Source organism: Peromyscus eremicus, chromosome 13, assembly GCF_949786415.1.
Source record: "Peromyscus eremicus chromosome 13, PerEre_H2_v1, whole genome shotgun sequence".
Classification (NCBI taxonomy): Eukaryota; Metazoa; Chordata; class Mammalia; order Rodentia; family Cricetidae; genus Peromyscus; species Peromyscus eremicus.
Genome location: NC_081429.1, coordinates 11,614,835 through 11,627,548, shown reverse-complemented (window position 1 = coordinate 11,627,548; position 12,714 = coordinate 11,614,835). Strand labels below are relative to the sequence as shown.

General features: G+C 40.9%; 1 protein-coding gene across 2 annotated transcripts in view; it reads right to left on the bottom strand.

Moving 5' to 3' along the window:
* Positions 1-6,549, bottom strand: part of Fam174a (family with sequence similarity 174 member A) — a 29,056-nt gene extending 22,507 nt beyond the window's left edge. The window contains exon 1 of one of the 2 annotated variants that reach the window (XM_059278482.1): positions 5,965-6,549. In XM_059278482.1, the coding sequence (XP_059134465.1) occupies positions 5,965-6,398 (434 nt within the window). In that variant the 5' untranslated portion in view covers positions 6,399-6,549. The remainder of the gene's footprint in view (positions 1-5,964) is intronic. The other variant, XM_059278481.1, reaches the window with a different exon arrangement.
* Positions 6,550-12,714: the final 6,165 nt, after the last annotated feature.

Sequence of the window (12,714 nt, the reverse complement as noted above, 5' to 3'; positions counted from 1 at the left end):
ATGATGCTTAAGAAGAAAAACAATAACCATCATCACCCCCAAGTGGTCTTTACCTGGCAGGACCCGTACTACCCACTTTATGTAGATCTTTGACTAATCCTTTCAGGTAGAAACCCTCAGTTTCCCTGATTCACAAAACTGAGATGGACTTTGAGGACACCATGTAACTTACATATGAAAGTCGGAATACATTGCAAGGAGGTTGACTTCCTAACAGGCTACACTGACATGGATTTGGGCTAGGACAACTGAAAAAAAATTAACATGGAAAAATTAAAACAAAATAACCCATTACTGTACTGGAACTGTTCAGAACTGATCCTTCCTATAGAATTATGACTATTAGCGGGTGTGTATTTGAATAATGACCTTATGGACTGATGGGCTTGACTCTGTACTGCTACAGTATCTCCTATGCTAACTGGTCAAATCATAAGATGTTTTTTGAGCCAGTCCCAAAGACAGGAGTTTTAATTTGCTGGCTTATAAAATAGTAACTTAAAACATAACATAATGGTCCTCCCCCAAACCTAAAGCAAAGATGAAGATGAGCATCAACTGTTTCTGATGACTACAAACTTTGCCTTCCTTGTAGCACTCTGTATTTCCTTATTGGTATGATCTCCCCAACAAAAGTCATCATCTGGAAAAATGGTCATTAGGTTGCTACCATCCTTGGCAACAAGTGAACTTTTTTTTCCTCAAGCATCTAATTCCTGAGCTGAAGGACAAAGGCAGAAGCAAAGAAAAGACACGGGAAGCTGTATTCCTGCAGTACAGATGCAGAGACCTGTGTGCTGTGCTGACTTTGTATCCTTCTTGTCTTAGCCTGCACTGATCCCTGCCTGCTCCTCCTCAGATCCTCAATTGTTCTATTTTCTTTCTTTCCTATGACTTCTTGATATCTCAAAATTCTAGTAAATGCCAGCACTCAGGAAATTTTTCTTTTTTCTTTGTGCATATTTTGTAGGGAGAGAAGGCTGAATACTTCTGTTGAAAAGCTCAATGAGATAACTACTATATATTAAACTACTGGAGAATGACTCAGGAATACTGATGCTGATGACTGACAGGCTACACTGTTGCATCACTACTGTCACCACCACTGGTCATATTTGGCATCAGGAGAGTAAGCCACATAGCTTATTTAACGCTGTGTTATTTCACAATATACATAAACACTTGGGAAAGTTTCATCTCTCAGAAAAAAATACAAACGCTTGAGGAGTCACACTTCTTAAATTTATTTCAAAGCACTTTCATATCTCTCTATATAATAATATTAAATATGTATTTCTTGTCTGACTAAGTGATGACAAACCAGAGCACAAATGACTTTCAAAGGATATCTAAACAATTAAATAGATTCTTTAAAAATGTACAAACTTCCCATCTTATATGTTGCTAGTTCTTACCACAAGGTCTAGTACTGACAGGCATTGAGCAATACTTATTAAATTAATAGCAGTGACTAATGGATATAAATAGCTTTACAGACTTTCTGTCTCTATCACCGCCTAGGTTGAATTTTTATCAATGACATAACTTTATAATTGGTGGTGAAACTTATTCAGTAACTCATATTCTTAAGAAACCAGATAGGGAGCTGGACATGGTAGCACAGTTTTAATTCCAGCACTCAGGCAACAGAGGCAGGTATATCTCCGAGTTTAAGGTTATCTTGTTCTTCAGAGCAAGAACTAGGCCATCTGAGGGTAGATAGTGAGACTCTATCTCAAAAAGAAAGTGAGAGAGAGAGAAGGGAGGGGAGAGGGGAGAGGGAGAATAAAGAAGCAGACAACACAATGTCTAGCAGCAGTAGTTACTTTAAAATACAGCCATTCTCTGACTATATCTAGCAAATCAAGAAAATCTTTGAAGGATGAGGCGCAGGGCTGACATGGCACGCTACATTATTTTTCAGTTTACCACATTAATGAATATCAGCAAATACTAAAGTTGTCTTACTTTTTCAATTTGTAAAGTCTTAAAGAGTCACGTTCACCAAAAGTCATCTTTTACAAAGAATCACTACCCACTTCATTTTTCCGTAAATGAACTGGCCATCTTCACAGATACCAGCACCTCAAACGGTACATTTGTTAAAGCCGACAGCACAGTCACTGGCTATGTTAGGTCCAGGAGGACCTGGATTTGGGCAGGTCCTACAGATGTGCTCTAGACAAAGCCTTACGCTTCTTGAGCTTCAACTTCCCTCAGAAGAGTACCACCCACTTTGAAGACTGTTTTACAAGAATTATTCTAATTCTTGTAAATGTATTCTAATTCTTGTAAATGTGCCAGGCGGTGGTAGCGCACACCTTTAATCCCAGCACTCGGGAGGCAGAGGCAGGCGGATCTCTGTGAGTTCGAGGCCAGCCTGGGCTACAGAGTGAGTTCCAGGAAAGGAGCAAAGCTACACAGAGAAACCCTGCCTCGAAAAACCAAAAAAACAAAAAAACAAAAAAAAAAAAAGAAAAGAAAATGTACTCAAATTACGAGACGTTATGTGTGATACACATCACTTAGTATTAACATTGATTAGTTTATATGTACCATAGGAAAAAAATCTCAAAAGCAGTGTTTTAGTCACAAACGTTCTTTGAAGGAAGAGTCACTTTATACTGTAAATTAATGCTGTGTAGTTTCTGCACACTAAGTATTAATAGGACCCAGATATAATTATTGTAATTCTACTTTTAATTGCTGTACAATAACTGTTCATGCACATAGTCCCTGTCATCCAAAGAAGCCAAGATGGAAAACTGAAAAAGGATCACTAGCAAGGAGGGAGAGAGTGAGTCAGGGACTTTAATGCTCCTTTGTTGCAATTTTTAATTATCTGTATAACTGTTTGATGAATGTCCCTGTGTTCTTCCAGGCTGGAAGTACCATGGAGGCAGTATTGTTGATTTATCTCAAAATGATACTGTGATTGCCCAGTGTAGGACAGCTGAACAAATACTGGCTGGCTGAATGAAGATTATCAAAGCTAAATCTGGTGCTGATCGCCACCATTTCAAAGAGCTCTTTATCTCTATTTCATAGAGTTCTGAGACCAGAAAAGTGGAATAACTTCCCAAAGAAGGAAAAGTAGATTTATCACACTGAATATAAAAAGACACATCATGGGGGGGAAAAAAAAGAATCTCTGCTTTAAGGCAAGAAAATTAATCATAAATTTTTAATAGGAACTGTTTTTACATAATCAACATACAATGCTTAAGACTGTAATAACTCTCTATGATTATTTTCTGGCTTTACACATTTTAGTCCAGGAGGAATGTCCTACAAAGAGGAAAGAAATCTAAGTAGCAATTGAGATCTTCATATTTCTTCGTTCTATCAGCAAGCAGCAATTATCCTTTAAGTTTCGAATTCTACCACTTACCTATTCAGCAACATAAAGAATGAATTAAAGCTCATTCACTAAGCAACACTGTGCTCTCTAGACACGGTGCACAGTGCTACCAACTTCAGTAATGGGCACAGAGTAAAGAATAAGACACACAAGATGCATTTTCACAGAAAGGCTGTATTCTGTATTCATCTTATGAAGTCTACTTTGCCCCTACAGCACTCCTGTAATGTATTCAAGTCCCTCTTCAGAAAGAATGTCATTGTCTAGAGAATTTCTAGAATGCCAGTATAAATTATTTCTATCCAAATATTTGTGATGCTGAGTTAGATGGAGACAAAACATTTTTGAAGTCTCATAGTTTGATATAATAAAATTTTACATGATATTTGATATTTATTTGATATAATAAAATTTCACCTCATATCATCAGTTAAAGAAATGATTGCGAGTATTCTCCCTTGGCACAAATAAGCAACTCTGGTTCACTGTCACACATATTTTTGGAAAGGGAGTCCAAATGAGCAACCACCATAATGAGGACGAGAAGTATCATCTGGAAGAGTGTGAGTTCTGGGGATCCCAGATTTATCGTCAATCAAGCTTTGGATGCCAGACAACCAACTACATTTAGAACTTGGACTATACCAATGTGTGAGATGCTGCCTGAAGTATGCAGTTTTTATCAGTCACAGTTCTGAATTTGGCTGTTCTCATACAACATGTGACTGATTCATCTAACACAACCAGAGAAGGCTGAGTTCTTTCAAGATTCACATAAATGAACAGAGAAGAGCAAAGGCAGTAAACATTTATATATAAGACTATAAATTAAATGAAGTAGAACAAAAAGGAAAAGCAAACAAACCAAGAAAATTATCATTCTACCCATCTATGTACCTTACAGGGATTACACACAGTAGTAAATAATTATATAGTAAAAAAGAATTTAATTTTCGTTTAAGATTTCTTAACATCAAGAAGTCCCACTTTGGTAATCACAAGCTTTTAATACCTTCTCAACATTGTCTAACTTCCCAGTGACAAAGAGTGGCTGTGGATTTTCTGAACTTTTTTAAATCAACAGTTTTTAGCTCAATAATATCTCGTATTTGAGGGGTTTTCAAATGCTTTGAATTCCTTTTCACTCTTAAAAGTTACTAAGGGCGGGCTGGAGAGATGGCTCAGAGGTTAAGAGCACTGCTTGCTCTTCCAAAGGTCCTGGGTTCAATTCCCAGCAACCACATGGTGGCTCACAACCATCTGTAATGAGATCTGGCGCCCTCTTCTGGCTTGCAGGGATATGTGCAGACAGAACACTGTATACATAATAAATAAATAAAATCTTTAAAAAAAAAAAAAAAAAAATTAAAAAAAAAAGGGCCGGGCGGTGGTGGCGCACGCCTTTAATCCCAGCACTCGGGAGGCAGAGGCAGGCGGATCTCTGTGAGTTCGAGGCCAGCCTGGACTACCAAGTGAGTTCCAGGAAAGGCGCAAAGCTACACAGAGAAACCCTGTCTCGAAAAACCAAAAAAAAAAAAAAAAAAAAAAAAAAAAGTTACTAAGGGCTCCAAGGAGCTATACAAGTGGATTATGATGAAATCTGAGAAAAATTAAATACTTGATTTTAAATGCTTTAGAAAGTTCATAAAACCAAAAATAGTAAAAAGAATTGCCCAATATTTTTCTTCAAAATCTAACATTTGGCCTGAACTATATATACAAAATAAAAACAGACAAGAAAACACTAGATTTTCAAATGTGCTTCTGCATCCAATTCTTTGTAATATTAGGTTAATGGATACAAAGAAAATCCAGCCTCAGACACATATCAACCTGGGAAACAAGGGAGCAATTTAGTAACCTTTTCTGAATCGTTTTACTTTTATACAACACCAAAGCTTGACAAGAGGTATTTCCTCAGTATCAGCTTCAATGTAGAATTTCAAACCTTACCAGTAAATATTTGTACTTTATACACGTGTATAGACTGACTCACAAATAGGAGTGCATTCTAAAAGGCAAAACGCTGGCGAGTTAGTTACACCAACTGCAGAGAGGGAGACATGGCTCAGTGGTTAAGAGTACTGACTGCTCATCCAGAGGACTCAGGTTCAATTCCCAGCACCCACATGGCAGCTCACAACTATCTGTCCCTAACTTCAAGATCTCACAACCTCACACAGACATACATGCAGGCAAAATACCAATGCAAATCAAATTAAAAAGTAAATAAATTACTTTAAAAAAAAAAAAAAGAGTACTTGCACCGTAGTGTAATCAAAATTCCAGGGGATGGGGGAATCATTTCCACTTCAAATTAAAGGTATCTTTTAAGGCAAAGGCAAGCCTCGAGGAACGAGATACTGGATGTGGGTTACTGATATATAAGTGAAAGACATCAGCTTAAGTCGCGGAGGTAAGGTATCTCAGGCCATTAAGACAGCCAACCAGGTGGTTTTAGATTCCAGTCCCAGATGCTGGGGGGTCAGGGAAGGAGTCAAGCCCAGTTCACAGACATCCACCCAGCTTCTTGGAGCAGGTCACCTGTCAGCATGCTCTAGGCCGCAGGGGGCGTGGGGGGACCCATCGAGGCTCTGCCTCACCTGACGGTCCTGACCACGAAGTACACCAGCACCGCGCCGCTCACCACCACCAACACGGTCAGGGCCCGCTGGGTCATGGGCTTGTCGTCAGGGTTGGGGCTCACCGCCAAGCTGCCACCCACGGAGCTTTCCCCGGCTTTCCCTCCAAGGCCATCGGCCTCTGACTCCGCTCCGGGGCTGCTGCCATTGCGGCCCTCCGAGCTTCGAGGGCCGGCGGCTTCAACCTGAGCTTGACCCCGGGTCTGGGCCGCGGTGGGGCCGGGAGGCAGCGGTGACAGCGTGCGCGGCCCGGGCTCGGGCACCCCGGATCGGGGCGCCGCCCTGGCTGCTGTTGACAGCACCGCCCCGGACCGGCTCAGCGCGGGCAGCAACAGCAGGAAGAAGGCCGGAGCCAGGAGGCGGCGAGGCCCGGAGCAGCCGCGCGGGGCCGGCATCCTCCCCACGCCGCCCTCTCAGCACGCCGCAGCCGCCGGGCCAGCCTCCCGGTCCGCAGCGCCGACCATGGGCGCGCCGGAACCGGCCAAGAGCCGACTCCCCCGGCCGAGAGCTTGCACGGCGGGTGGCGGAGACTGCAGCGGCTTCGGCGGCGGCGGCGGCGACAGCTTGCCGGGACAACCGGAAGTTCGTACATCTCCGCAGCCACTGCTGCTACGGACGCCTCCGGTTGCTAATATGTAGGGGCGGGCCGCGCTCAGTGACGTCAGCGGCCCGAGCCGACTGCGCACGCGCAGCAGAGGGAACCTCTTCCTGGCGGGCTTTTTTTTTTTTTTCTTTTTCTTTTTTTTTTTTTTTTTTTTTTTTTTTTCCAGGAGTGGACCTATCAGTGAAAGCGCTGGGCCAGGTTGGGCCAGGTGAACGGAAACGGACTGTGTAAAATAAGCCTCAGTTCTTTCCATGCGGAAAACATGAGAGATAGGAAATTAAATTCCCTGATGCCAAACTTCAAAACTGCACCTCATCAGTATGCACTTGGTCTCAGTTCCCTCAGCAGGATTACCAACTTCAAGGGAAGCTTTTTCCAGCTTCAAGAGTCCCTGACTTTTCTTGGAAGCTTTTACTTTAGAAAATGTAGAGTTGTTAATTCAGAGTTGTCCCTTTAAAATGTACATATTTGTAAAGCCCTCTTCTCAGATTCTGGGGAATCTGATGACCTGCAGTCATCTTTTTGAAATACAATCGACAAGAAAACAATGCCCACATTTCCTAGTTTCTGCTGTAGGATAGGACTCTAACCCAATCAAGCACCTTGCCTCAAGGTGCGAGACTACTCCTGGACTTGTAGAACACAAAAAGTTGTCTTGTCCTTTGCATATTGACTTAGGAAATACATGGGCCTATGATTTACCCACACAATTTGATCTCACAGAACTGGAACTCAGACTTTCATCTGCTTACGTTTGAATAAAGTTGTCTTTGTCTATGTCTCCCATCAACTAGAACACTGAGACAAATGAAACACCCGGGGCGGTGGGGCAAGGGTTGTGCATCAATATGGTTAGACGTTGTTAAATACCATTGTTATTGGTAAATGCTATTCGAATTTTTAGTCCTGTGTTGATATTTGTTTCAGTCTTTATTATAAACAGACTTTTAAGGCTTTCTTAAGAGTAAAGCTCTCAAGAGGCAGATGTTTAAAGATCTGGAACGGCCATGTAGTCCTTGTACCAGCAGACAGAAGCAGCACTCTGAAGACACTCCAGCAGCTACAGAGAACTGCTGAAGACATGCTCCAGACAGCCCAAACAGTCTTAGAGAGTAGTAAGAAGCAAGACAAGCATTGATGAATTCTACTTAATTCTGCAGCCATTTTCACCAAGACCTGGAGCACTTCACTAAGAAAAATTCATTAGCCATTTGTCTCTGATTCCAGTCCTTGGAAGGTAAGTTGCCCAGTAACCCTCACTCAGTGACCACACTCAGAATTGTACAGCTGTACTACATGACTGACTGCTTTTTTGGCTTCTGTAACTACTTAGATACCCAAAGATTGTTTTGAGTGGCCTTAACCACTTAAACTTGGCAGGACAGACCAGTTTGTGCTTGCTTGCATAAATATTGGAGGTCTTCTTGTGGTTTCACCTTTAAAAAACCCTTCCCCATAACTCTCCTTGATGACATGCCTGAGATTGAGCTTTAAGGCTGATGTCCTTCCGGCAGCTAATCAATAAACCTTTTAATTATAATTGGATTGAGTCTGTGGTCTTTTCCCAGGGGTCAAGAACTCCATAACACCTTTTTGGCCCACAAGAGATCTGTCATTGGTACAATCACAATCCTTTATTCCTATGAGGTGTTGTGCTGTGATTTATAAAAATATAGTCATTTATTTGCAAACGTGCTGTAGTTAGTCACCATTCTTACACCTCCTTTCTGGCTGTTCTAAGTAGGCTGTTGAGCTTACTTTTTGAGCCACCAGGAGACAGTCTTCTGTGCTGTTCTCTGTTGTTGCAACATTGGGCACAGTGGTTTCCTCTCTATTATCTTTCCTTGCTGACTTTTTATCTTTATCACTACTGGAGCTGAATAAGCTGTAAGAGGAACAAAGGAAGAGTTGTCCAAACAGCAAAGCTTCAGCAGTGTCCAGAGAAACAGTGAACCCTGGTGACCAGAAGTCTTCCAGAGTGCCATCAAACTTCAATGGGCAGATATGTCAAACAGTGTAGGCCTGAAAACTGGGACTGTCAGGGTTGAGGATCCTGACACCCTCAGCTAGTGAGCTGTGTTATTTGTCACAGTAGATCTGACAGTCCCAGCCATAGGGTCCAATACAGGGACCCGCAACACTAGAAAGCTCTGACTACTATTGTTTGCAACTGTTTTGCACTGGCTCATGGCTGAGAATTTCAAAGGTCAGGGCTTCTTGGAACTCACAGAACAAGTCAGGTGGAGGTGGCACAGGCCTTTAATCCCAGCACTCTGAAGGCAGAGCCAGGCAGATCTCTGTGAGTTTGAGGCCAGCCTGGGCTACAGAGTGAGTTCCAGGAAAGGAGCAAAGCTACACAGAGAAACCTTGTCTCGAAAAAACAAAAACAAAAACAAAAAAAAAAAAAAAGAAAAAAAAAAAGAAAAGAAAAAGTACTCACAGAACTAGGCCTCCAATCTAAGCATCTGGACACAAGCACAGTAAGCTCCTAGTTATCGGGAACTGGAGCAGCTCTGCCACTAGGCCTTCAATACTCAAGAATTGTTAGCAGTAGAAAATATTCTCCTTTCCCACCCCAGTTTTCTGTCCAATTAAAGATAAATGACCCCAACAACTTTAGGCAAACATTAACAAAAAGATGTCCAATCATGACCAGCTGTAAGTATCTGTATAAATCACCATCAAGTACAGGTGTTTTTGCAGGACATTTGATCACACTGTAAACCTGACACTGCATTATTTACTGAAAAAAGCTGTTTCTAGTTTTATGGCTCAGCCCTAGTACATACCTTTAATCCAAGAGCTTTCTGCTTGAATACTGTAAACAGGATTAAATAAAGTCAACCATAGGTCAAGAGGCGGAGCAAACAATCAGTTGACAAGATAAAACCATAGAGTGTAAGTAGAAGTCAGGACAGATAGAGAGATGCAGAAGAAGTAGAAGGAAAGGAGATCCAATTGGAGGAGTTTTTGTTTGAGACAGCTCTTTTTCTGGGATGGAGGAAACAGCTGGGTGCTATCCCTGCCTCTCTAAGCAAGCAGGTTTTCACCCCAGCATCTGGTTCCTGAGTTTTTATTGATAAAATAGAATGATATACTCTTAGTTTAAAAACAACATTTGATACTCCAATACATGGCATGAATACATAGACAAGAGAATTCATACCAGTGAAAGACAAACTGAGAAGTCATTGGACTTGGTAAGACACCTGGAAAGTCCTTAAGGAGAGAGTTAAGTAATATTGAAAGGTGAATCTTTTCCATGTTAAGGATGGGGAATATCATAATTCAGGGCATTAGGATGCTGTATAGTGAATGCTACTTTAGATGGCTTGAAAATAGAAGCAGAAAATGAAAATATAAATGACTTAACTGAGATTGACATAATGCTGACTATAAGTATCAGTCTGGTAATTCAAATTTTATCCTAAATAGCCATAGTGATTTTTTGTGCCAAATATGAAAAGTGGATTGATAAGATATCAGCCTTAGAAAGACTTCTAGATGAAAATAAGAAAAATACTAAGGCACAAACAGTGGAATTTAGCCTAAAACTTATGCACCACCCACATAATGAAGCTAAAGAGGGGCAACCCAAGGTTGTTAGAAGACCAACCTTAGTTTATCTAGTTGCTATACAAGAACTACAGGGGACAATAAGCACCCTCAATGTTATCAAGAAGTTAAATGGAATTCTATAGAAATATTAGATTTGAGGAGATTTAAGGAAGCAGTCGTTTCATATAGTATGCATTCAATGAATGTGAAGCAGATATTAAATTCATGGACAGCTCAGAACAGAACTATTCCCCCGAGACTGGAAAGATTTAGCAACACAAGATTAGAAGCTGGTATTCAGTTACAATGGTGAACATGGTGGAAAGAGGAAGCTAGGGCTGTGAAACAATTAAGTGAGGCTAGAGGTATTAATATTTCCCAAGATCAGCTTCTAGGTGAAGGCCAATATGCTGAATTGCAAATGCAGCTTGAATTTGATGATCACATGTTGACATTATGTTGTTTGTCAGCTTTAAATGCTTGGGACAAGGCTGAAGAATTAGGAAAGAGGTCGGAGTCATTTGCTAAAATTATACAAGACTCTAAAGAAGGTTTAACTGATTTTTTTTTTTTTTTGCAAAGACTGACTTCAGCTGTAAATAGAATATCAGATCCAGAAGACAGACAAATAGTAATCAAATTTTTGGCTTTTGAAAATGCTAATTCAGAATGCAAAAGGGTGACTAGGCCTTTAAAAGCAAGATCAGCACCAACAGGTGAATGGATTAGAAATATAGTTGATATTGGATTTCATGTTTATGATGCTGCTCTGATAGAATTAATTTCTAAAAGTTTTAAGAAAAATCAAAACGTCAGATGTTTTAATTGTGGCAATCATTTGAAAAGGGATTGTAGGCAAGGCTTTCTTAGAAACAATGCTTTTTCTAGAGATAATCAAAACAGAAGGCCCCAGCTTTCTGGAGTATGCAGAAGGTATGGCAAAGGCCAGCACTGGACTAATTAATGCAGATCAACATGAGACAGGCAAGGTAACCCTTTGCCACTGGAAAATGCCCTAAAGGATGTCCTCCAGGCCCTGATATCAAATTAGATTCAATCATTCCCTGTCAACATTGGAGAAACTCATCCAAAGAGCAATTAAAAGATTTAATGCCTGTTGTTTGTAGTGGGTAGCCATTTCAACCTTGATCTGGAAGTTCCAACCCCCATTGAGGCTTCGGTAACTGTCACGCCTAAAAGGTGGGGCCAAGAGAGGACCCTGAAGATCTGAGATCCGGATGTGCCCATTTCTCTTGGTTCCTGGACCCTGGACGCTGGAGGTAGACCAAGCAGAGTTCTCCAGAGAACACCGCCGGACTGAGCCACGCCTTTCCTAGACCCTGTCATCTACCTATCCCTTCATTTGTAAGTTTAAGATAGAATAGTAGAAAGCCCTTTTTTTTTCTGGGATGGCAGAGGAGGAGAAAGCAGCAGGGGGCTTTCTCTGTCTCTCCGAGCTAGCAGGTTTTCATCCCAGCATCTGGTTTTCTGAGTGTTTATTGAATAAAATAGAACAATAGAGACTTAGTTTTTAAACAGCAGATTCTTCTTTTCTGATGAGAGTTGAAATATGCATTAATCTATGAGTATATTATCAAGTCATTAGGAGTTTAGTTTAATTTTACATCCATATGGTAGCATAGTAGTAGGTTGTGCCCTAGGGCCTATAAGCTATTTAGTCACAGGTTCTTGGCCCAATAATGGTATCAGATATTGCTTTCATGTTGTGGAGAAGGACTTAAATCTCATAATAGAGTGGTTGGTTACTACTATGATATTTTGCCAATGTTTTAGTTAGGGTTTTTATTGCTGTGAAGAGATACCGTGACTATAGCAACTCTTATAAAGAAAATATTTAATTTGGGTGGTTCTTTTATACTTTCAGAGGTTCAGTCCATTATCATCATGATAAGGAGCAGGGGGGCCTGCAGACAGATGTGGTGCTGGCTACGTTTTCACCAGAAGGCAGCAAGAAGTCAACTGATTCATTGAGTAGTATCCTAACCATAGGAAACCTCAAAGCCTGCCCCCACAGTGACATACTTACTCCAAGTCGTACCTGCTCCAGCAAAGCCACACCTCCTAATAGTGATACTCCCTATGAGATTATGGGGATCAATTACATTCAAACTACCACATTTCACTTCCTGGCCCCATAAGCTTGTAAAAATATCATAATGCAAAATTCGTTTAGTTCAATTTCAAAAGTCTCCATAATCTATCACAGTCTCAATGATGTTTTAAAGTATAAAGTATAAAGTCTCTTCTGAGATTCATGCAATCTCTTAACTGTAATCCCCTGAAAAAGCAAAATCAAAAAAACAGATCATATACTTCCAACATATAATGGCACAGGATATATATTACCATTCCAAAACACGGTGAAGGAATTATAGTGAGGAAATATTGGACCAAAGCAAGACTAAAAACCAGCTAGGTAAACCCCAAGCTTTGCAGCTCCATGTCTGATGTCTACATCTTCAACTCTGTTCAGCTTTGTTGACTGTAACACATTTGTTTCTCTTGGGCTGTTTCCACTCCCTGCTAGC